Source organism: Gopherus flavomarginatus, chromosome 25, assembly GCF_025201925.1.
Source record: "Gopherus flavomarginatus isolate rGopFla2 chromosome 25, rGopFla2.mat.asm, whole genome shotgun sequence".
Classification (NCBI taxonomy): domain Eukaryota; kingdom Metazoa; phylum Chordata; order Testudines; family Testudinidae; genus Gopherus; species Gopherus flavomarginatus.
Genome location: NC_066641.1, coordinates 9,002,411 through 9,023,949, shown reverse-complemented (window position 1 = coordinate 9,023,949; position 21,539 = coordinate 9,002,411). Strand labels below are relative to the sequence as shown.

Here is a 21,539-nt window from a genome sequence, read left to right as displayed (position 1 = left end):
GCCTATCACGCCTGATACCAGCCCAAGAGTTTGCTAGTGGTTTATGAGTTTTTCAGAAAGGCTACCTGAAGAGAGAGGAAAGAAAAAACAGCAGTTGATATTTTCCACCTCATATCTGACTCCAGCCCACTAAGACAATGGTCAAATGCAGAGATACACCCATTGCTGTCTGACAGATTTACTGGAGGTGAAATCTCCATTAGTCTCTACTACAGGAGCCTCTCTCTGAGCACTTCTTAGCAAGCCTGCACTCAGCTGGAATAAACATTGGTTTATAGGACCCAAGCAGGCCTAGCTGCTCTCCTAGCTGTTACCACAAGAAAACGTTGCTTACCTTGCATGTTCTTTTTTTGATCTCTGTAGCCCTCGGGACGCTCCGGCAGTTTCTATTTAGAGGAAAGCTATTTGCTTCTATGTTTGGTAGCCAGCCTTCTGCTTCCAGCCTCTGTTACAAGAAGTTTTGAGCTGGGAGCGATGTCTCTGCTACACTCAGAATTACTGCGGGGGACACTGGGCTGTCCCCCTATGTCTCTATTTTAAAATTTCTATTTCATACCAGAAATAAGACACAGAAAGAGCAGGAGGGAGGTCGCACGTCACTGGTTGAAAGCCTTTGGCCCTCAGATTTGGCTAGCACAGAACTCTGTGTCACTCAATCCTACAGAAACAGTGTACTGGCCAAATGAACATTGCCAGCTTTTGTTTTGCAGTATTATCTACCCAACCATCCATTTTCAGGGACGGGTGCACTTTGGGCAGTGGCAGTACAAGCTTTCCCCACATTATCTATTGCAAGGAGTGGGTAATGGTCACCAGGATCCATGCAAAACTTGGCCTCTCTGCTGCGATTTCAAGAGGACCATTAAGCACCAGCGGGGGTGGCAGTTGTGTGTGAACTATCAAGGATGGAGACCATCAAATTATTTCAGGTAAGCCACTGAGCAGCCAACAGGCACTAAAACAGAGTATCATATACCAAGAACATACAGATATATAATAGTACTCCTTCTACTTACCAATTCTCTGAGCTATCCTGCTCCCCTATTGCTTTCTGATCTAGTATCTGTTTCTCTTCCTCTCTTATACACACACACGTACGTACGTACATTGCCGCTAGATCACATGGCACGAATATCTGATACTTGTTCACTCACAGGACAAGTTTTCTTAGATCTAAAATTTGGGAGACATCTTTTTCTGTTTGCAATGAGCTGAGAGTGCTACACTGAGTAGCAGCTGCCATGGCCAACACTAGAGAAAAAACAGAGAAATGTGCCAGCCAAAACAGCTGCAGTTTTTTTAAACTCACAGAATGCTTTTCATCTCCTCGATGTTACCCACTGCCAACTCCTGCTCTGCTCACATTCCAGAATGCATAATTCTGCGTCATCAGAACTTCCATTCTAACCCCCGTGGAGGACAGAGCTGGCTCTCAGGTAAGTGGCATTTATTATAGAGCATGGTTTTGCAAAATTAATTCTAACCACAAAGGATATATGGCATTTTTTCAAAAACCACATCAATATAATAAAAATGCCACTTACCTTAGTTCCAAATAACCTGGCTCTATGCCATAGCATGGTCACAGGGATAATTATGACATCACCAAATGATGCATTCTAGGGCGTTAAAACAGCCCTGGAGTTGGATGGAAGGATTTCTGAGGGTGCTGAAATGAATAAAAAGGTTGGTTTAGAAACTCACTGCATGCTAAATGCTCCCTTTTATCTTTACTGTTTGAGGCTTCAGCATTTAGGAATACATTCAGCTCATTAAAGAAAATTTTGCAGTTCAGCTTTGTTTATAGGCCTCAGATAAGAGACTGCTGCTGCCTAATTCAGATTTTACCATCTGCCATATCACATTTGAGATCAGATCTGCAAGTTTGTTTGTTTTCACTTTTGTTTTAAATTGAGCAGGATAAGTGATGGCATTACCTAAGCCAGAACAATACAGAAGATGGGGGAAAGCCATGAAGAAAAATAAATTTCAGGACCACTAGAAAAGGATTATAATCAGCAACACTTACAGCACTTTTCATCCGCAGACCCCTAAGGGCTTTAGAGAGTATAATTAGTCCCATTTTTCTTATGGAGATATGAAGCAAAATAGTTTGTTCAAGGTCACACAATAAGACCATAGCAGAAGTGGGAATACAAAACTCACAACTTCAATTCCCTGGCCTCTCTGCCAGACAAGTCGCCAATTCTAGAAGTCATGCTATATCACTGTGTCATTACTACCAACACGCTAGCTAATGCAGAGGAGCACACCTCATTTCTGGGCTCATTTGGAATCTGTCTATTGCCCATACTCTAGTCTTACACTATTTCCAAATACAAGTGCAGAAGGTCTCACTTTACAGTGTCATGCTTCGTCTAGACTCGCCTTGCAAATCAGATGAGAACTTCTGTCATGTTCCATAGTCCTAATATATTTCATAGATGTTAGAGGCAGAAAATACCTACTTGGCTGATAATTTTCAAACCCTGGTCCATGAAGTACTGCCAAGTGCCTGCAATGTTACATCTGTTGCAGTGGTGAAGTATCTGTTAACTTCAAAGAGTGATTCACTCTGCTAGTTGTAACCCAGTGCAGGACTCTTTCAGAGAGCTTAATGAACTCAACATCCTGCGTAGCTGGTTTATGTCGGTCATGTGTTTCTTTGGCATAAGTTGAACAATGAGCAAATTTGCCAATGACACCAAGACTAGAAGGAGGGTGGGGGCGGAAGGGGAGGGAGCAGGATCAAAGTAATGTGGACTGGATAGATTAGTTCAGGAGGAGTCCCAGGCAACAAAAGGAGATTCAGTACTAATAAAAGCAGAGTCCTGTTCTGGAAGGACAAAATAATACAAGTAAAAAATGTGGGGGGGGGGGGGGGGAGAGGGGGGAGACACGGCGCAGGAAACAAAATACCCTAAATTAAGCAGCCACAACCATCTTAATAGAGTTCATGTTCACATCATCTCCCTACGACTGTCCTATTGGTATTTTCCCAGATAATCAAACACTATTGCCATCACAGGAAAAGATAAGATAAAAGGAGGAGACTGATCCATAAAATGATGAGCTCCACAGTATGAAACTCACTGGAGAGAAGACGGTTACTTACCTTTGTAACTGTTGTTCTTCGAGATGTGTTGCTCATATCCATTCCAGTTAGGTGTGTGCGCCGCGCGTGCACATTCGTCGGAAAACTTTTACCCTAGCAACTCGGTGGGCCGGCAGGTCGCCCCCTAGAGTGGCGCCATCATGGCGCTTGATATATATCCCTGCCGGCCCACCCGCTCCTCAGTTCCTTCTTGCCGGCTACTCCGACAGTGGGGAAGGAGGGCGGGTGTGGAATGGATATGAGCAACACATCTCGAAGAACAACAGTTACAAAGGTAAGTAACCGTCTTTTCTTCTTCGAGTGATTGCTCATATCCATTCCAGTTAGGTGAATCCCAAGCCTTATGTAGGCGGTGGGGTCGGAGTGAAATGTGGCAGAATGAAAACTGCTGAGCCAGAGGCTACAGCATCTCCTGACTGTTGAACCAGGGCATACTGCGAAGCAAAGGTATGGACCGAGGACCAATGGAGCTGCGCGACAGATCTCGTGGGTAGGAACACGAGCCAGCAAGGCGGCAGATGAAGCCTGAGCCCTGGTAAACTGCACGATGATGTGGCTTGGGGAAAATATGAGCCAAATCATAACAAGTTCGGAAGTCTGCCATCACCCGAGATGTGATCCTCTGAGAGGAAAACAAGCAAGCCCTCCCTTTGGCCCGCTACCATGACAGAGCTGGGGCACCTTACGAAATGGTTCTGGCAGCGCAATATAAATGCGAGCACTCCACAGATGTCCAAGGAGTGCAATGGTTGTGCCCATTGCGTTGAGCTGTGGGTAACATGAAAGGCCGAAACCACCTTAGGGAGGAAAGCCGGGTGCGGTCATAACTGCACCTTGTCTTTGTGAAACCTAGTGTACGGCGGAACCCTCGTAAGAGCTCTGAGCTCGGAGACCCGTCTGGCCGATGTAACAGCTACGAGGAAAGTTTGTCGTCCAAGATGGGCATATCAGAGGGCCAGTCGTGAACGGCTCGACTGGGGGAGACATAAGTCTGATTAAAACTAGGTTGAGGTCCCAGGTTGGGGCTGGCGGCGCACCCGAGGGTGCAAGCTCTCCAAGCCCTTGAGGGATCTCGAACCCATAGAGCATGAGAACACGGAACGTCCACCTTAGCCTGGCTGGAAGGTAGAGATGGTTGCTGAGTGTATCCTCAGCGATGATACTGCCAGGACCTGCCGCTGAAGGCCAGAGGTAGGCCAAATAGAGGGGGTCGAGACCTCAGCAGGAGCAAGATCGAGCGTATTGCAGCTGTAGAAGAAATGCTTCCACCTGGCCCGGTACGTTGACCAGGTGGAAGGCTTCCTGTCACCCCGGCTCAGTTACGCAGCGGCCACACCGTGAGGCGAAGAGGCTGCAGGTCCGAGTGACGAAGCCTGTTGTTGCCCTGAGTGATGAGGTCTGGGTGGGGTGGCAGGGTAATTGGGTCTGTTATTGACAGGCCGAGCAACGTGGTATATCAGTGCTGCCTGGACCACTCTGGAGTGATCATGATGATGCGCGCTCTGCCCCTGCGGAGTTTGAGCAGGACCTAATGAACCAGTGGGAACAGTGGGAAGGCATAATGGAGTTGGCCTTTCCACGGCATCAGGAATGCGCCCAAGACCGATCCTGAGGAGAGACCTTGGAAGGAGCAGAACATCTGGCATTTTCTGCTCTCTCGGTGAGCGAACAGGTCTATGTGAGGAAACATCTCCGCTTCTGGACAGCAGAACGCCTCACATGGGGCAGAGTGATCACTCGTAAGACAGGAAAGACCTGCTGAGTCCAAGCGCCAAGACGTTCCGAACGCCTGGGAGAAGGGACGTCACCAGCTCCATCGAGTAGGCCATGCAAAAGTCCCGGAAATGGATGGCCTCCTGACAAAAAAGTGGGGGGGAAGACCATGTCCCTCCCTGGATACTTATGAAGCACATGGCCGCTGTGTTGGCTGTAAACACCGAGATACAACGGCCTCGCAGCTGCCGCTGGAACCCCTGGTATGCCAGGCGGACTACTCTCATTTTTGGGGCATTGAAGTGGAATGCCAGCTCCCGAGAAGACCAAAGGCCTTAAGCTCGGAGGTGACCGTGAGCACTTGAGCAGAGAGATGATGCGTCCGTCGTCAGGGGCAGTGAGGGCTGGGGCGGAGGAAACCGCCTCCCAGCCCACACCAGGGAGGGAGTTAGCCACCACTCTAGGGAGCCTAAGATGCTCGAGGGAACGGTGACTACCATGACCATTGGCTCCCTGTCCGGGTGGTACGCCGAGGTGAGTCGGACTTGGAAAGGACGGAGGCGGAGCTTGGCATGTTTGGTTACCAACTTGCGGGCAACCATGGACCCAGAAGACTGAGACAAGTACGAGCCGAGGTCGTTGGGAAAGCCTGCAGACCTCAGATGATTGTTGCCATCGCCTAAAACCGCAGTTGTGATAAGCAGGCTCCGGCTAGGTAGGAGACCAAGATAGCTCCTAGGAAGTCCAACCTCTGCGTGGGAACCAGAGTGGATTGCTCTATAGTGATCATCAGGCCTCGACCTGTGAATAAGACCGTGACGATGCCCACGCGCTGAGTGGTTTGTGTCTCAGAGTCTCCTCGGATAAGCGAATCGTCCAGATACGGAAAAAACGCATATCCGACATCAGCGAAGGTAGGCGGCGACTATGGCCGTAAACCAGTTTTAAGTACTGACAGTCAGCTAGAAGGCGGAGGTATCTCCTGTGCGGAGGGAAGATGGCGTAGCGAAAGTACGCGTCCTTCATATCCAGGGCGGCATAGTAGCCCCCAGGAGGCAAGGATGGAATAATGGTTCCCAGGGATACCGTGCAGAACTTCAACCTTATCCTAAACCGGTTGAGTCCGTGCAGGACTAGGAAGGTCTGAGACCTGCGTTCGAGTGGGGAACTAGGGCATAACGGGAGTAAAACCCCTTGCCCCTTTCGTCCATCGGCGTCTGCACCTCTTGTACGAGGAATTGCTCGTGAGAGGGGTCCCTGAACGGGGACAGGGCTGGAATAAATTAGAGGTGGTATCTATGCTCCACCATGCGCAGGATCTAGCGATCTGAAATTAACTAGGGCCACGCCAGGAGAAAGCGGGATTGGGATCCCGGTCTGTGACTGGTACACCGCCCTCAGGCGCACCTTGGAAGGTTTGTCTGCGACCGCCTTGGCCTCGCCGTTTGCCAAAGTCCTGTCTCTGGCTAGGCACAGAGTATGGCGGGTGGGGGCAGAAAGGCCTGCGTTTGGTCGCTGGCAAATGCATGCTGAGAGAGCGCATTAGGACCCTATCGTCCATTAGGCTTGGCAGCCTGGGGCTGTCTTTGCCGCGAAAGGCCTTTACCACAAAGGGTAAATCCTGAATGGCATACTGCAGCTCCGGCCGGAGGTTTAAAACCTGGAGCCATGAGATGCACCTCATGGCGACACCAAAGGCCAGAGTCCTGGCTGGAGAGTCTGCTGCATCGAACGAGGCCTGGAGGGATGCTCTGGGTACCTTTTTCTTTTCCCCCGTCCTCCAAGACGGCAGCGAACTCTTGGCTGGTTTCGGGGCTGGCGCCCACTGGCCAACATATCAGAATCATGGTCCTGAGCATAAGATCTGCGCATGTGGGATGACACGCATGCGTGTCCGGATGGCCATGGAGGTACTAAAAGAAGGCACAGGCAGAGTCTCTGACTCTATCGGACCTTGCCCAACTCGGCACCGGGAGCCGGCACCGGGATGCGTACCGGTACCTGGAACGAGATCCAGACGCGCAACCAGAATGGTGCCTGGAGGTCGACCGAGATCTCGAGGCTCGGGGAGAGGCTACAGGAGTCAAGGTACCTGTCGCGGTGCCGGGAGTCGGAACGGTGCCGATAGCGGGTCGGCGAATGGGATACCGACCGGTGCAGCGAGTGCGACTAGTACCGATGAGGAAAACAGCACCGGGACTGCAAGTGGTGTCGGGCGTGCCGACAGGATCTGGAGTGTCTGCGGGACCGTGATCATGAACGGTGCCGCTCTGCTGTGCTGACAGAGGATGGTCACATGAAGAGACTGTATTACCCGCACCGGCGGTGCCGGGGTCAGGCAGCATCGACTCTGTCATGGCAATGAGATCCCTCGCCGTTGGTAATGCCTCCAGCATGGAGGGAACAGCAGGCTCAACCACAGTGCATACTGGGGAGCTGTCAGGCACCGGATTCGAAGGCCCTCATGGGACCGGGATCGACGGTACCGAGGTCGTCAGAGCTTCGGTGGGCGTCAGTGCCGGGCGATCCGAGTTAGATGAGCTGTGTGGCTGCGGTGCCGTCGGCACGGAAGCAGCAGGAGCAATAAGCTCAACCACGGCGCGCGCCGGGGAGCCGTCAGGCACCGGATTCCAGGGCCCTTGTGGGACTGGAATCGACGGTGCCGACGTTGTCGGTGCCTCAGAGGTGTCGGTGCCGGGCAATCCGACTTAGACGAGCTGGCTGCGGCGCCGTTGGCACGGAAGCAGCAGGAGCAGTAGCTCAACCACGGCGCGTGCCGGGGAGCCGTCAGGCACCGGATTCTACGGCCTTTATGGGACCGGGATCGACGGTGCCGACGTCGTCGGTGTCGCAGCAAGTGTCGGTGCGGGGCGATCCGACTGAGACGAGCTCTCTGGCTGCGGTGCCGTTGGCACGGAAGCAGCAGGAGCAATAGCTCAACCACGGCGCGTGCCGGGGAGCCGTCAGGCACCGGATTCTACGGCCCTTGTGGGACCGGGATCGACGGTGCCGACGTCGTCGGTGCCGCAGCAGGTGCTGGTGCCAGGCGATCCGACTAGACGAGCTCTCTGGCTGCGGTGCCGTTGGCACGGAAGCAGCAGGAGCAGAAGCTCAACCACGGCGCGTGCCGGGGAGCCGTCAGGCACCGGATTCTACGGCCCTTGTGGGACCGGGATCGACGGTGCCGACGTCGTCGGTGCCGCAGCAGGTGTTGGTGCCAGGCGATCCGACTTAGACGAGCTCTCTGGCTGCGGTGCCGATGGCACGGAAGCAGCAGGAGCAGTAGCTCAACCACGGCGCGTGCCGGGGAGCCGTCAGGCACCGGATTCTACGGCCCTTGTGCGACCGGGATCGACGGTGCCGACGTCGTTGGTGCCTCAGCAGGTGTCGGTGCCGGGCGATCCGACTTAGACGAGCTCTCTGGCTGCGGTGCAGTCGGCACGGAAGCAGCAGGAGCAGTAAGCTCTACCACGGCGCGTGCCGGGGAGCTGTTAGGCACCGGATTCAATGGCCCTGGGGGACTGGAATCGACGGTGCCGATGACATCGGTGCCTCTGCAGGTGTCGGTGCCGGGCCATCCGACTTAGGCGAGCTCTCTGGCTGCGATGCAGGTGGCACGGAAGCAGCAGGAGCAGGGGGCTCTACCACGGCGTGTGCCGGGGAGCCGTCAGGCACCAGCAGGAATTGTAGGCTCTCTCAACCGCGGAGGAAGGGAGCGGTGCCGAGTCGACTTCGGTGCCGGCGACGGCCGGTGCCGAAAGGCCTTGGCAGTACCGGCGGAGTCCGGTGCCGAGGAGGCGCTTCTGCCAGCCGCTTGATCGTCGCTCGGCGCCCAAGGTGGAGGGGTAAGTGAAAGTCCCGCTCCTTTTTGTTCTCGGCTTAAAAGCCTTGCAAATGGGGTACTTAGCTGTCAAGTGATTCCCTGAGGCACTTCAAACAGGAGTCGTGTGGATCTCCCTTCGGCATCGGCTTCTGGCAGGCCGAGCCCATTTTAAAACCCGGTGAGCCGTGCATGGGCTCCGGCACCGGGTTCATGGAAGGGGCTACTTCCTGAACCCCGCTAACAATTATCAATCTAACTATGTTAGCAGAGAAAAAACGTATAACTATACAAATATATATATAAAGGAATTATAACTGTATAACTATATACGAGAACTACGAGTAGCTAGGGAAGTGGAGGTCAGCTAAGCCGCGCTCCACTGTTCCAACGACCGACACGGGCGGTAAGAAGGAACTGAGGAGCGGGTGGGCCGGCAGGGATATATATCAAGCGCCATGATGGCGCCACTCTAGGGGGCGACCTGCCGGCCCACCGAGTTGCTAGGGTAAAAGTTTTCCGACGAATGTGCACGCGCGGCGCACACACCTAACTGGAATGGATATGAGCAATCACTCGAAGAAGAACCACTATATTAGGTAGGTCACCACGTTCATCCCCACGCCACCTTCATCCGTTCCCCATTGCATTCTGAAGTGCTTTGTCTAGTCTAGTTTTGGATCACTTAAAAGTGATGAGATACCCACCGCTTCTGAGAGACTCTTCTAGAACCTCGGTACCCGGAAAGGTTTCCTGATAGTCAGCCAAGGTTTTAATTTGTTCAGTTTCATCCCATCAGTCCTAGTTATTCACCCCTGCCTGTCTGAACACTGGATTTATCTCCTCCTTGCTCTTTGCACAAATAGTTGAACAGTAAACAGTTACATTCCCAACATTCTCTTGCCAAATGGCAATAATTTTAGCTAATCTTTGTTTTCGTCTCTGAATTCCTTCCAAATTAATGCCTGGCAGTTAAGGTAAATAACTCTTGGCTTTGGGCTCATCAGCGCTAGTGCAGAGGGAACACCATGGGAATAGCCCATGAAGCAATACTTCTGCCCATGAACCCAAAACTGTCTGTATTTTGGCTTCCTTACCTCATTGTAACCTTCTATCCAATTTACTGTTCGCCAGCTCTCCTAGCTTTCTTTTGGCATCACTACTTTCCAATTATCTTCTTTCCAAAGAATCTCTGTGTTTCGGATTATCATTGCCCAGGTGCATTCTCTTGTATTACTCTTGACTGAATGACAATTCCCTCTGTCCCCTCCAATACTTTTATTACTGTTTTTCTTCCAGTGAATTTAGTGATTGAGTCCTGGAGACTGAAATCTGAGGTACCAAATAAGTACAGCAAAAATCAGTAAGGCGAACTTCTTCAAACCACACTCTCTGCCAAACAAACCTCAACTCTGACCTGAAGGGACAACTGCTATGGGAAAAAGAGTCTAATTCACAGTTCTCATTTGGTTATTTCATGTCTATATTTTAAACCTCTCTAGGCCCCTGTGTATTATTTCTCCAACTCCATGATATTTTCCACTGTCTCCCAATTTTTTTGGTCCAGTTTATTGTACAGTCAAACTTCGCACTAATCTGCTTAAACTACTGATTCCTGTGCACACTAAAGCAGCACCACTGGTGCTCTTAAGGTTAATTTTGTGTTAACTAATAGAAACAAGAATTGCCCAGTCAGAATTTGCTGCTGCATGTGTCTGGAATCAAAGGCAAAGCTCCAAGTGGCAGGAGGTTGGGGAGGAGAGGGGGAAGCAGAGAGAGACACCTTGTATAATTAAATATTTTCATATTAAATTAACTGAAAAGTCATTAGAAATAAACAAGTTAAGTAATTCTGAATCATAAGTTCGAAAGGAGTCACGAGGGAGCAAGGAGATCTGCATGGCCCAAACTGATTAAACAACATAATTATTTTAGCATAGCCTTCACAGAAAACATTGCACTGAACTTGAGTGAAGTCTTCTGAAACAAACGAAAGTGGAAGGTGCCATAACAGATATTTTACAAAGATAGTATGTTGTCCTTAACAGCAGTTTTAGAGCAGAACAAAGCAAGAGACAGTTTCAAAGCACAGCAGTTCTCCCCGTTCAGTTGTTTGTCCGCGGACAAGCTGTTTCCTTTCATCTGGAAAAACTTACACAATAAGGAGAAAAATACCTCAGTAGACTCTGACTCTATAATAAACAGAAAGCCCAAGGGGCAGTCCATGAGAGAGCTCTCTGGGCAGAAACGGATCATTCGGTGCTTGGATGCTCAGAAGCCTTCTGGGTTTAGGCTGATGTATACCCTACTGCTGACTGAAGAAGCTAATAAGTTCGTGCAGGTATTTCTCATTCCCCCTGAGAAAGTAGCATCCCCTCTAGCTCAATGTGAAAGAAATTGGAGGAAGTGTGAGCAGAGAGATAACATGCAGATGGAGACAGATGTGTGACTATACACAAAGCTTGGGTATATCCCTGTAACAGTGTATTGGGGGTTGGGGAAGGGAGGAGGAAGAAGAAATCAGGGCCACAGAGTGAAGACCAAATACTTAATTCAGATCTGAGCATAGCCGCACTGTGGCTGAGAAGATTCTGTAAAAACATCGCTCTGAAATATTGTTTTGATAAAAATGCCTCTCCCTGTGGAATTCAAATCTCCAACTGTTCCACTGGCACCAACATCTCTGCAGTAACAACACATGCCACGGATTGTGAGTTAACTCAAATTACATTTCAGATCTGGGGAGGGGAGGATGTCAGTGGGAGGTTTATGAACAGTATGCTCCAGCTCTGATGTTGTTATAACCAGATGGCTTCAGCTGTATCATTTACAATTTAAAAAAAAAAGTGAGTGTGAAGTTGGAAAAAGTGTTAATGCAACTGGAACAATCTGAACAATTCATACATCTGAATTCAGGGAACTTCCTTGACACTGAGAGTACCCTGGAGACATATCTGGCCCTACAGGAAAGGCTGGGACAGACAAGTCCCAGAACTGATTACCTTCCTAAAGGTATATCTCCATCCCTCTGGGAAAGAGACTGCCAAATCTGTATTTGCTTTCCAGTAAGTACCTCCCCAAAGAAGGGGTGGGACAAGTCATGCCAAGACCCATTTACCTTCTTGTAGGCATGTCTGAATCCCCAGGAAAGGCAGAGCCAGGGAGACTCCCAGAACAGTTGGTCATGCTATTCCAACGGGTTGAAAGCTTTGTGGTTTTAACTTTTCAGTAAACAAAGCTTCCGTAGAATAATTAGTCAGCTTTATGCCTCTCAATTAACTGGCAGCAAACTTCTAAAGTTAGAATGTAGTTATAACTTGGGGATGCCAGTTCGCAGCTCTTACAAAGCTGGAGCAGTGGGGAGAAAGGGAATAATAGGAGAAATTAGAAACAAAGTCATCTAATCCATTTCCCAGACAAAGCTAAATTGTTCTCTATAGTACATGCCCTGTCTGGACATCTTGAAGCCAGAACAGTTTCCCACCATCCTGAAGCAGTGTGCTTCAATTTAATCTCCCTGGATATCTGGACCTAATGATGGCCCAAACACATGGCCTCTCTCCCCCGCATTCAGCCATCCAGCCTTTCATACTGCTGTTATTAATCAGTTGAACAACTGCGCACCCTTCCCATATTTATATATAAATACAGACACAGGTAAGGCTAGGGATCAACTTCATGCACCTAGTATTAAAACAAAATGTTCTCAGGTATTTTGGCAATACCTGCTAAGAGGAATAAAACGTAATTTGGCATTGCAGCTCTGTGAACAACCTCCCTTAATAAATCCCATTTGGATTCTGGGAATGGCGTGTCAGTATATACTCTATAGCAGACTGAAACTGAACCCTTTGGGAATTGGTTTTCAACTGGGAGGAGTCTAAAAATAGAGGGAACAAGAAAGACAAAAAGAAAAGATACCACACAGTACAAAATAGTAATTATTTATATTTTCAAAAAGAAAAAAAAAAAATTACCAGCTATTTTGAAACTTCTTCCCTGTAAGAAGAGTGACTAATAGAAAGGAACAGGACTGGCTCCTAGACAGTCAGCAAGTCAGGTACAAACAATTGATAAGAACCATTTAGCAACTCAGGATAGGAACCTTTGACGCAGCATTCATCAACAATAAAACTTCTCCTCTTTTTTTTAAAAAAGGGGGAAAAAATAAAGCAGGGAAAAATGCCAAAAACATTTCCCACAATATCTAAAAACAGGTAACCACTGTCCTTGTCAAACAGCACACTTCAGATCAAGGATTTGCCGGTTCTGGAAAGCCAATGTAGATTTGCAAAGGCTGCCTTTAGTCTATTCACATCCTCCTCAGCACACAGCCTTTTGCTGTCTCTTTTCACTTCAACTTGTCATTTAGTAAAAAGTTTTTTCTTTTTTTGCAATCAACATACAAGTGCTACTAACAGAGAAACTGATCTTCTTGTTGCTGAATGGCATTAAGGAGTTACACAAATGTCCTGTTTTTAGCACAGCTGGAAGGACTTAAATTCTTTTATATAAATACTACTGGAGCTCCCATCATGTACTTCCTCTTCGGAACCTCACTGGAAATTCTCTTCTTTTCCTACTCTCTCCATAACTAAAATGTCTTCTTTGCTCCAGGTGTCTGACGATCTGTTCTGTGCTGTCAGACACAGAGACATTATTTCCCACCAGTACCACTACTGGGATAGTCTGAGTGGGCCGATGCTTAAACAGAACCCCGTAGTTATTGACGTAGCCAAGTTGAAGGGAACACACAGACGATGCAGCGACAGGGATTCGTTAGGTTGAACAGCCCCTGAGCCCCAGGCCCACCCTCCCCCCTCTCCCCAAGTTACTTGGTGCTGTTTTGAAAAGTCTGGGTGTCACGAAGCAGTCTTTCCCCCCACAACAGAGTAAAAGCTCCTCAGATTGCGCTGTCTACTTGGTGGTCAAGGTCAGAGCAGTAATGGCTGCTGCTGCTTCCGGAAAAACATGGAGTCATGTAACAGGCACGGCCTTAGGATTGCTTCAGTCGCTTACGTGGTGGTCCCAGGAAGGGACACTGTGCAGAGGCCAAAGAGCGATATGCCTCAGCCACCAAATGGGGATGCGATACCACCATGGACTTCCAGCCTGAGGTCTCCATGACATCAGAAGCATGACTAGAAAGAAAACAGAACATTAAAACTCAGGGGTTATTGATTTTGCTGGGTAAACAATATTAAAACAGATTCTTTTCACATGCCCTGAGGAAGTTCTCTCTCTTGTTTTGGAATCTCTCTTGTTTAGTGCACATGTTATATCACTTACAGTATGTTCACAAGTTTTGGTCCTGCTGGTCTAGTTTTTGCTTTGCACTGTCCTTCAGCATGGTAAGATTTAATGATCCAAACATGAATGTTCCAAGGCCAGAAAGACACAATGTATCCCTCTTTTAGCCCCCATTCATGACAAGAGATACGATTTCTCCACATATACCATATAGGTGGGAGACAAGACAACTATAAACTAGCACCACAAAAGATTTCAAACACTGATATATATAGTCAATTGTACTTAGGAAAATATCTGCTATATTAACATTTACAAATATTAATGACTGATCTCTCCCTCTAGTGGTATTTTACATTTTAAAAGTTCTCAACAACACAGAAATGGCAAGACAGTTCAATAGTCTACAGAACTCCCCTCCTGAACTGACCCAGAGATAACTCATTAATTCATCCTTAGAACTAATGGCATTTTCTATGATGCCAGACAAATTTATGTTTGTATTTGGGTACTACAGACCTATAAGGTTAAAGAAGATCACTACTCCCACCATCTGGGCTTATTAGTCACAAGAGGACTGGAGTAAATTCAGTGGTTTGTTTTCTCCTCCAAATTTGTTTCATTCTTGCTCCAAGGCTGAGACTGGAGCAAACTTACTAGTTAATGAAGTCCACAGCTTGAGTTTTTAGCTGATCAGCACTGTGTAGATCAGCCAGGATGAGAATCTCAGCTGCATTTTCCACTGACAGGTTACTGCACAGTGCATCCTCGCACATCACCTTCAAGCGTTCCAGAGCATACTGCAAAAAAGAAGCCAATTTATGGTTACAATGGAGAAAGCCTTAATTTGATCTGCACTGAAGCTCTATTCATGTTGCTTCTCCCTTCAGTAACAAAGACTACGCTATCATGCTGCACAGACCTCTCCACTTTGTTACACATACACACACACACACACACAATCTGTATTCGTAAGAGGCTTCTGACCAGCAAAAGAATACAGTAATTATGTGCCCACCCTGAGCAGAGGAATGGACAGACATCATACCCATCATAACTCTTATCCCAGCCTTCTTGTGTTACAGCATTACAGGCGTCGTTGTCATGCTTAAGGATGACCTGGAACTCTCATTTTAAACTCCAATTAGCTCAGATATTGCACACCACATACTACTGAAATCTAGTGCTTCTCTTACTCTATTGTTACACATATGGTTCTTGTTCAGTGGACAAATCTATGCTATGGTAAATGCTCCACAGGTGTTCTTATGTTCCAGTTTTCACTCCGTTTCTTTGTCATTAATGCTCTGCAAGTCAAGATGAAGCTTGCTCAAACACAGAGTACTACTTTTATATTATTAAGATGTTAAACAGAGGCCCTTTTTACTGGTTTCCTTTGATAATCCAAGCATCATAGCACGTCTGAAAAGCCTGGGCAAAAGCCCTACTCTAACTTGTGTTTCTCACGCAGTTTCTAGTCATCCTGTGTTGCAACAGTCTCAGTAGGGCCAGGTCAGTAGTCTGATAAGAAACTGAAAGGGAACACTAAGGAGAAGAAGAGCAGCTATCAGTCTCACGCACCACTTCCTGCAGCACCTGAATCTGTACTGAAACCATCTGTAGGCACTATGATCCAGGTTTTGAAAAGCAACCAGTGATCTGGAGTGCTGAACTTGACAGCTTAAAAGGATCTGATTTTTAGAAAGTGCTGAACATCCAGCCTCTTAAAATAAGACTTTAAAAAAGTCTTTCAGTTGGGCACCAAAAAGTTGAGGCGCCTAGAATCACAAGTCACTTTTGAAAATCTTGGCCTGTGTGATCTGACTCTGGAGTTGATGTCTTTTGGATGAAACAAAACTGAGGTCCTGATTCATTATGAATCTCATGATGCCCTTCACAAGTATAAGGCCAGCAATCCCCGGATTCTGACCAAATTCTAACTTGCGTGGTTACATTCAGACTACATAAATTCTCCTAATACTTAAACATGGTAAGGTTTCCTCACTTATTGTCTTAAAATGACGAGTATCATTACTGAGTGTTGTTAAAGAGCTGCTGCTTTTCATCTGAGAGGTAACTACACTTCAGTGGTGGATACAATGATCCTTGTGTATAATTTAGTGTTTTTTGGAATCCCTTTGGGATGAGCTGTATTAATGGCAGATCCTCATTAATATGAGAGAGATTGTGTATGAACTACTTCCGGACTCATAAGGACTGCTTAGTTTACCTACAGTCACTATAGTGCTGGCGTCTACCTCATTTTCGATGCTCACAGTATGAAAGGTATTGTGTAAAACTAATTTTTAGACATTCTGGTGCACTTTATTCCATTATAGTTAAGGTTAAAATCAATGGCTTCATATAAGACAAGACATTTTTCATTTATAAAAAACTTGGTAATAATGGTCCTTTCAGCTTGAACCATGGCACTCACAGCAAGGACAGTTTTCCCCTGCCCAAGAATCTAAGGGAGGATGTCAAGTCTGTTTAATAGTTTGACCTCTATGTGAGAAAGGGAAATATACAAATTAAGCTAGTAAATTCTAACTGAAAGAGTTTCAACAAGGGAGCAAGGAGGACGTTTTGCAAGCAGTTATTCCATATTATTGTCTGTGTTAACAGAAGCTTAAAATTATTTTCTATGGATATTGAATACATTTCTTTCCCCACATACAATTTTCATATGGATTTTCACTACGAATAACAGCTCTCAACGATGTAAGTGGACAAAAAGTAGACATCCTGGTCTTTCAGGTACAAAGTTTTTTTCTCTCTTTCTTAATTACACTTTTGAAAAACCTGCCTAATAGCGGCCTTCCCCAAGAGACTGAAATAGTGTCTCCTGGGTTTAGAAGACGTGTTTTGTTTTGTTTTGGGCCTAATTACCTATTTTCTCCCAAGAGACTGGAAGAGTTCAGAAGAAGCTGTTTCAGGTCTCTTGGGCAAATATTGGATGTTTTATATGCTTTCATGAAAGATTCCGTTTCTGCTTTTAAAAAGACACACGAGGACTTTAAAGGGAAAAGCTATATTAAAAGGCAAGAAATTCAAACTTAAAGCTGACTCTCTGCTCTTAATATACTTCTGCTGTTTATTTACTCTTGCCTCAGTTAAAGATGGTATCCGAGCCTTCAATCAATACTATTTAAAATACAGAATAAAACACATGGCAATGGTTATACTGTGCCCAAGGATCTGCTTGTATTACTCCCCATTTTAATTCTAGTTATGCCGTTATGAAGCCCCCACATGGAGCATTTCACTTCCACATCACCAGTTTCAATTAGGCCCTGGTCAGTAGTGACGGGAAGTGGTTACTATTTGATGGCTGCATGGTGGTTTGTGTGGAACAAAGTTACATGCATCCACATCTTAAAATCCACCATGCTAATTGGCACCCACAAGAGAATCCAAGGACTGAAGAAGCATGGAGACTGAACTACGCTCTCACCCCTAGAGGTGGTCCCTCCAGGTCAGAGTTGAGGCACAATGGCAGGGCAGTGTGGAGAATCTTGCACTGCTGCTACCCGTGCTGAACCTGTTTGGTGGATAAATAGAGGACTTTAGTCTCCAGTGCTGTCAAACTGGCACCTTTCACCAGCACTAAGTTCACTTTTAAAAGCAAAAGAAAGGAAATAAAAATTCTGGTTATAGATTAAGAATTTCCACCAGTAAATATGACTCATAGGCCAGCAACGCATCTTCTGTCCTTGGTGCTCCAAAGGGAGGTGGACAGAGGCTGGCAGGCTAGGCCACTGCAGTGCTCTTGCCAGACAAGGACTACCACCAGCCCTCTAGCCAGAATATCCCCGATACCTCCCTGCATTAGCCCTGCAAAGTCACAGCAGGGTTAAAGCAAGAAGCTTCCTCCAGTGGATCCAGTTCTCCTCAAACTGCAAACATCATTCTCCATCTCCCTTATGTTCAGGGCATCCCTGCTGGAAGCTGCTACTACCAACCAGCCCAGAAGGAAAAGCAAAGACTAAGACTATGATCCCTGTCTGGCAAAACAGAATGCTACTTTTGAGATTCAATGCCCTGGCCACTCAGTTCTGGTTCCACTCTGAACTTTCCTCCTACCTCATCCCCAGCTCATATGCTAGACTATGAAGAACAGAGATAAACCCTGAGTTCTAGGGCAGTTTTTCAAATGAGCACTTGTGACAAATATTTATGACCATCATGAATTTAATAGAACAGAGGTGCTCTATCTCCTCTCACTACTTGAACGGAGGACAGAACGGTTTGCATTAATTCCTCTTATGAGTTACATTTTGTATTTCTATCATTTTTCCTACGGTATATAAGACTACGTCCAGTTAATAGGAGCAGTTCAACAGAACTGGCCAGGTGTATGTTTCAGCAAGAAACACATGCGCATGAGAGCACGTGTGCACACATGCTCATTTAACCTCACCCAACACTCCCTTAGTACAGTTCAAGGATCTCTGTGAAAATATCAATGCTGTAATCTCCAAGGCTCGCCATGTAAAACAAGGCATATGTCATTGCCAATCCCCCAAACCACCACAAATCCCAACTGTACCTTGTCAGCAGCTGCCAGCAAATCGTCAGCCATTTTATCGAGGTTTGGTGCCTTCCCCGTGTAAATAAAGCACATCATTTCCTTAAAAACTTCAGGTTCCACATCATTGATTTCAACCCGATTCTGTTTCAGGAGAATAAAGATTATTAAGAAACTGGCACAATGCTAGGAAACAGATCTCTCTACACTAGAGTTTTCTGAATTTTGTAAGTATTTATATAGAGAACTCTTTAGCAACATGTACCACTCACAAAAGTGTGTTGAGGGAGTAAAAAAGATTCTGCTTTATTTAATAGCCTCTAATTGTCCCTATCCTACCGCACACTCTTTCTCAAGCGTAACAAAGATCACAACTATCTCATTCCTCCCGCCAGGGCAGCTAAAACAGACTCCTGTATCCAATATGAAAAAAACCCCAAAACGTTCAAAAATTTGCACTTGTGAGTTACATCAGCTACTACCTGGCATTATCAAGTAATCAAGGATATTAAGAATTGACCTGAGATCTATTCGTCCAGCTTGGAAAGCTCCTTCTCTCTTTAGACACTGACCTTTTTACTTTCTTCCATCTCATGTTCAAACATGGCACTGAAAACTGGGGAACGTGCTGTGAGGAGGTGGGAGGAAATAAAACAAATATAATTAAAATACTAGAGAGATATAACCTTCAGCACTTCTGGGGGAGAAGGGGTAATACCCAATAGCTTTCCCTACCCGATTTCCTTGGTATTAAGACAGGAAATATTACAAGATAGCAGCAGTCACAAACTCAAAATACTATTACACCTATAAACTCTTTTGGTGACCCAGTGTCAATGTAACTTTAAAATGTGTAACTTAGGATTTCCTGTGGCCCTCAAAACAAGGCTGAAGAGCAAATGCAGAGATCTATTGCAGTCAAATACAGTTCATGGACCTAAGCAAAGATACTTCAGAAAAAGCTGGTAACCTCCCTCCACAGCTGCTTTGGGGGACACAATACTGTGTCAATCACAAACATCCCTCCTCATTATTCTCATCTAGTGAGGAAGCAGACAATTCCATTAAAAGGGAGGAAAACCTCTCCCCCACCCCCAGCCACATTATGGCAGTAAATTAGCTGCCATTGTCAAAGCAGGATCTTTCACTACAGAACTATAGTTGGCAGGGATCAGAGGCACCTTTTGCTGCTATTTCCTGGAGCATTTTCCTTAAAGAAGAAGTAACTCAAAGACTTATTATGAGAGCACTCCATCTGCCATGATGCTGCTGTCTCCCATGCTGCTAAGACCTGCACAAGTCAATACCAACCTGCCAGTATGGCTTTGTGAGCCTGGAACTCCTGGCCTGCAACACACAGACAGCAGTCTGTGAAGCGAGAATTCTCCCAGAGTCCTCCTAACTCATCCGCCAAACGGCACTCAGGTACCTTCACCATGTTCATGGTGTTCTGGCCAGAGATATTGACCGAGTCCTGTACCACACTCACCTGAAAAGAAGCAGAGTGTTAAATTTGTCTACAACAGGCTTCACGTTCCAGGACAAGTGAAGGGAGATTGAGAGATGAAACCCTCATCTCCCAAATGAAACATAGTGGAACTAGATATATGCCCACACTGAAAAGTCACCTATAAAACTGAGGAACACTGATAGGGGCAGCAGAAGTGAAACTTGGATGGCTGCTGTTGTACTTGTTCTGTCCTGTCCAAGTTAAATTTCAGAATCCTAACAGTATCTGACAAGTGAAGATGGACCTCAAAGAAGGGAAGCTTCTTGATTAAAGAAGAAAGAGAGATTAAGTTTTTGGAGTGAACGTGGGAGATGTCTTAATAAACCTTTTCCAGTCTTTCCTTGACAAGGTTCTGTAAAAAAAAAGGCGGCCCTCAATTCTTGTATCATCCTAACAAGCATTATAGACTCAAGGAACCAGCTTTAAGGAAATAGAGGAAGACCTTCCCAGATAACTCAAAACAAAGGCTTCATCGATGCTTTAGGTCCAAATTAAGGGCTCCAGGATCTGATGGCTTGAATCAGCTTCTTGACAGCTTTCAGGAAGCAGCAGACACCTGAGTACATGAACTATACCGTCTTCTTGACCTGTTAAAAAGAGGACTTCCAGAACAGTGACTTGAACTCAAAGAGCTATGACCTAGGCCCTTTTCAGACTCATCTAAGAGGAATTCCAAATCTGAGCTCAGTCAAGAATACTCAGGGTCCAGAATTCTGACTTTGAATCAGCCAAATAAGATTTTCCAGATATCTGCATACTGAATTCGTTCCTGAAATGAATAAAATAAGTTATCTGGCAAGAATAACCAAAAGGACTAATCAAGGAAAGGCTAAACCATCCACTCTCTCCAGGCTGCAAGTATCGATCCTCTGTAGACAGTTATTTTCCTGGAATTAGAGAGCGATTTAACAGCAAAAGGTAATGCAGTCAGTCAGGAGATGGAGAGTGAAACACCACTTGCACAGACAGTCCAGAGAATCTCCAAACTGATGAGCAAGTGGGGTGTGAATTGAAAATGCTAGACAAGGACCATTATTCTCCTCCCCAACTGCATTCTCAACAACTAGATATCAAGGGTCAGAGTTAGAGATGAACAAAGGAGTGGAGACTTTTTAGAAAAGCTAACAAATCAGAGAAGGTGCTGCTTAGAGAGAGACAATTAAGCAATCTTCTGGTCTACAGAGAACTGGCCCGTAACCTCCTCCTTCAGCCCCCACAACCGCCCCCATCCAAACCCTACATACCACTGACAACCCCCATGCAATAGTCTCTCAACACCAAGTGTTCCTAATTCCTTAGAGAGCTTCTTGATGGGAAACATTCTTGCTGAACGAAAGCACAGCTGCAAGCAGTAGCGCTCAGCACCTGTGGCCAGCAGAGAAGTGTTAGAAGAGCATATGGCACACCTGTTTATGTGGTAAGAAACTTACAGCATCAGCAAAAGTCAGCAAAAGTTACTTCTCAACACCTTTAAGCTTACAAATTACATTCCCTTCCCCTCCAACATCAACAACCTATAAACTTAAGCTTCTCCTCCTGCACAATGAATATAGACGAACAGGCAGAACAAATCATGGAACAGATAACAGGAAGAAAGGTTGCC

The 21,539-nt window shown here is 46.5% G+C and overlaps 1 protein-coding gene across 10 annotated transcripts in view; it reads right to left on the bottom strand.

The window, feature by feature from the left end:
• Positions 1–12,576: 12,576 nt before the first annotated feature.
• The window catches only part of SPOP (speckle type BTB/POZ protein), a 33,683-nt gene continuing 24,720 nt past the window's right edge, over positions 12,577–21,539 (bottom strand). For all 10 annotated transcript variants that reach the window (XM_050935311.1, XM_050935312.1, XM_050935313.1 and 7 more), the window contains 5 exons: positions 19,738–19,915; positions 18,999–19,054; positions 18,448–18,570; positions 14,556–14,698; positions 12,577–13,789 (listed from right to left, as the gene is read on the bottom strand). In XM_050935311.1, coding sequence (XP_050791268.1) covers positions 13,645–13,789; positions 14,556–14,698; positions 18,448–18,570; positions 18,999–19,054; positions 19,738–19,915 — 645 coding nt within the window. In that variant the 3' untranslated portion in view covers positions 12,577–13,644. The remainder of the gene's footprint in view (positions 13,790–14,555; positions 14,699–18,447; positions 18,571–18,998; positions 19,055–19,737; positions 19,916–21,539) is intronic.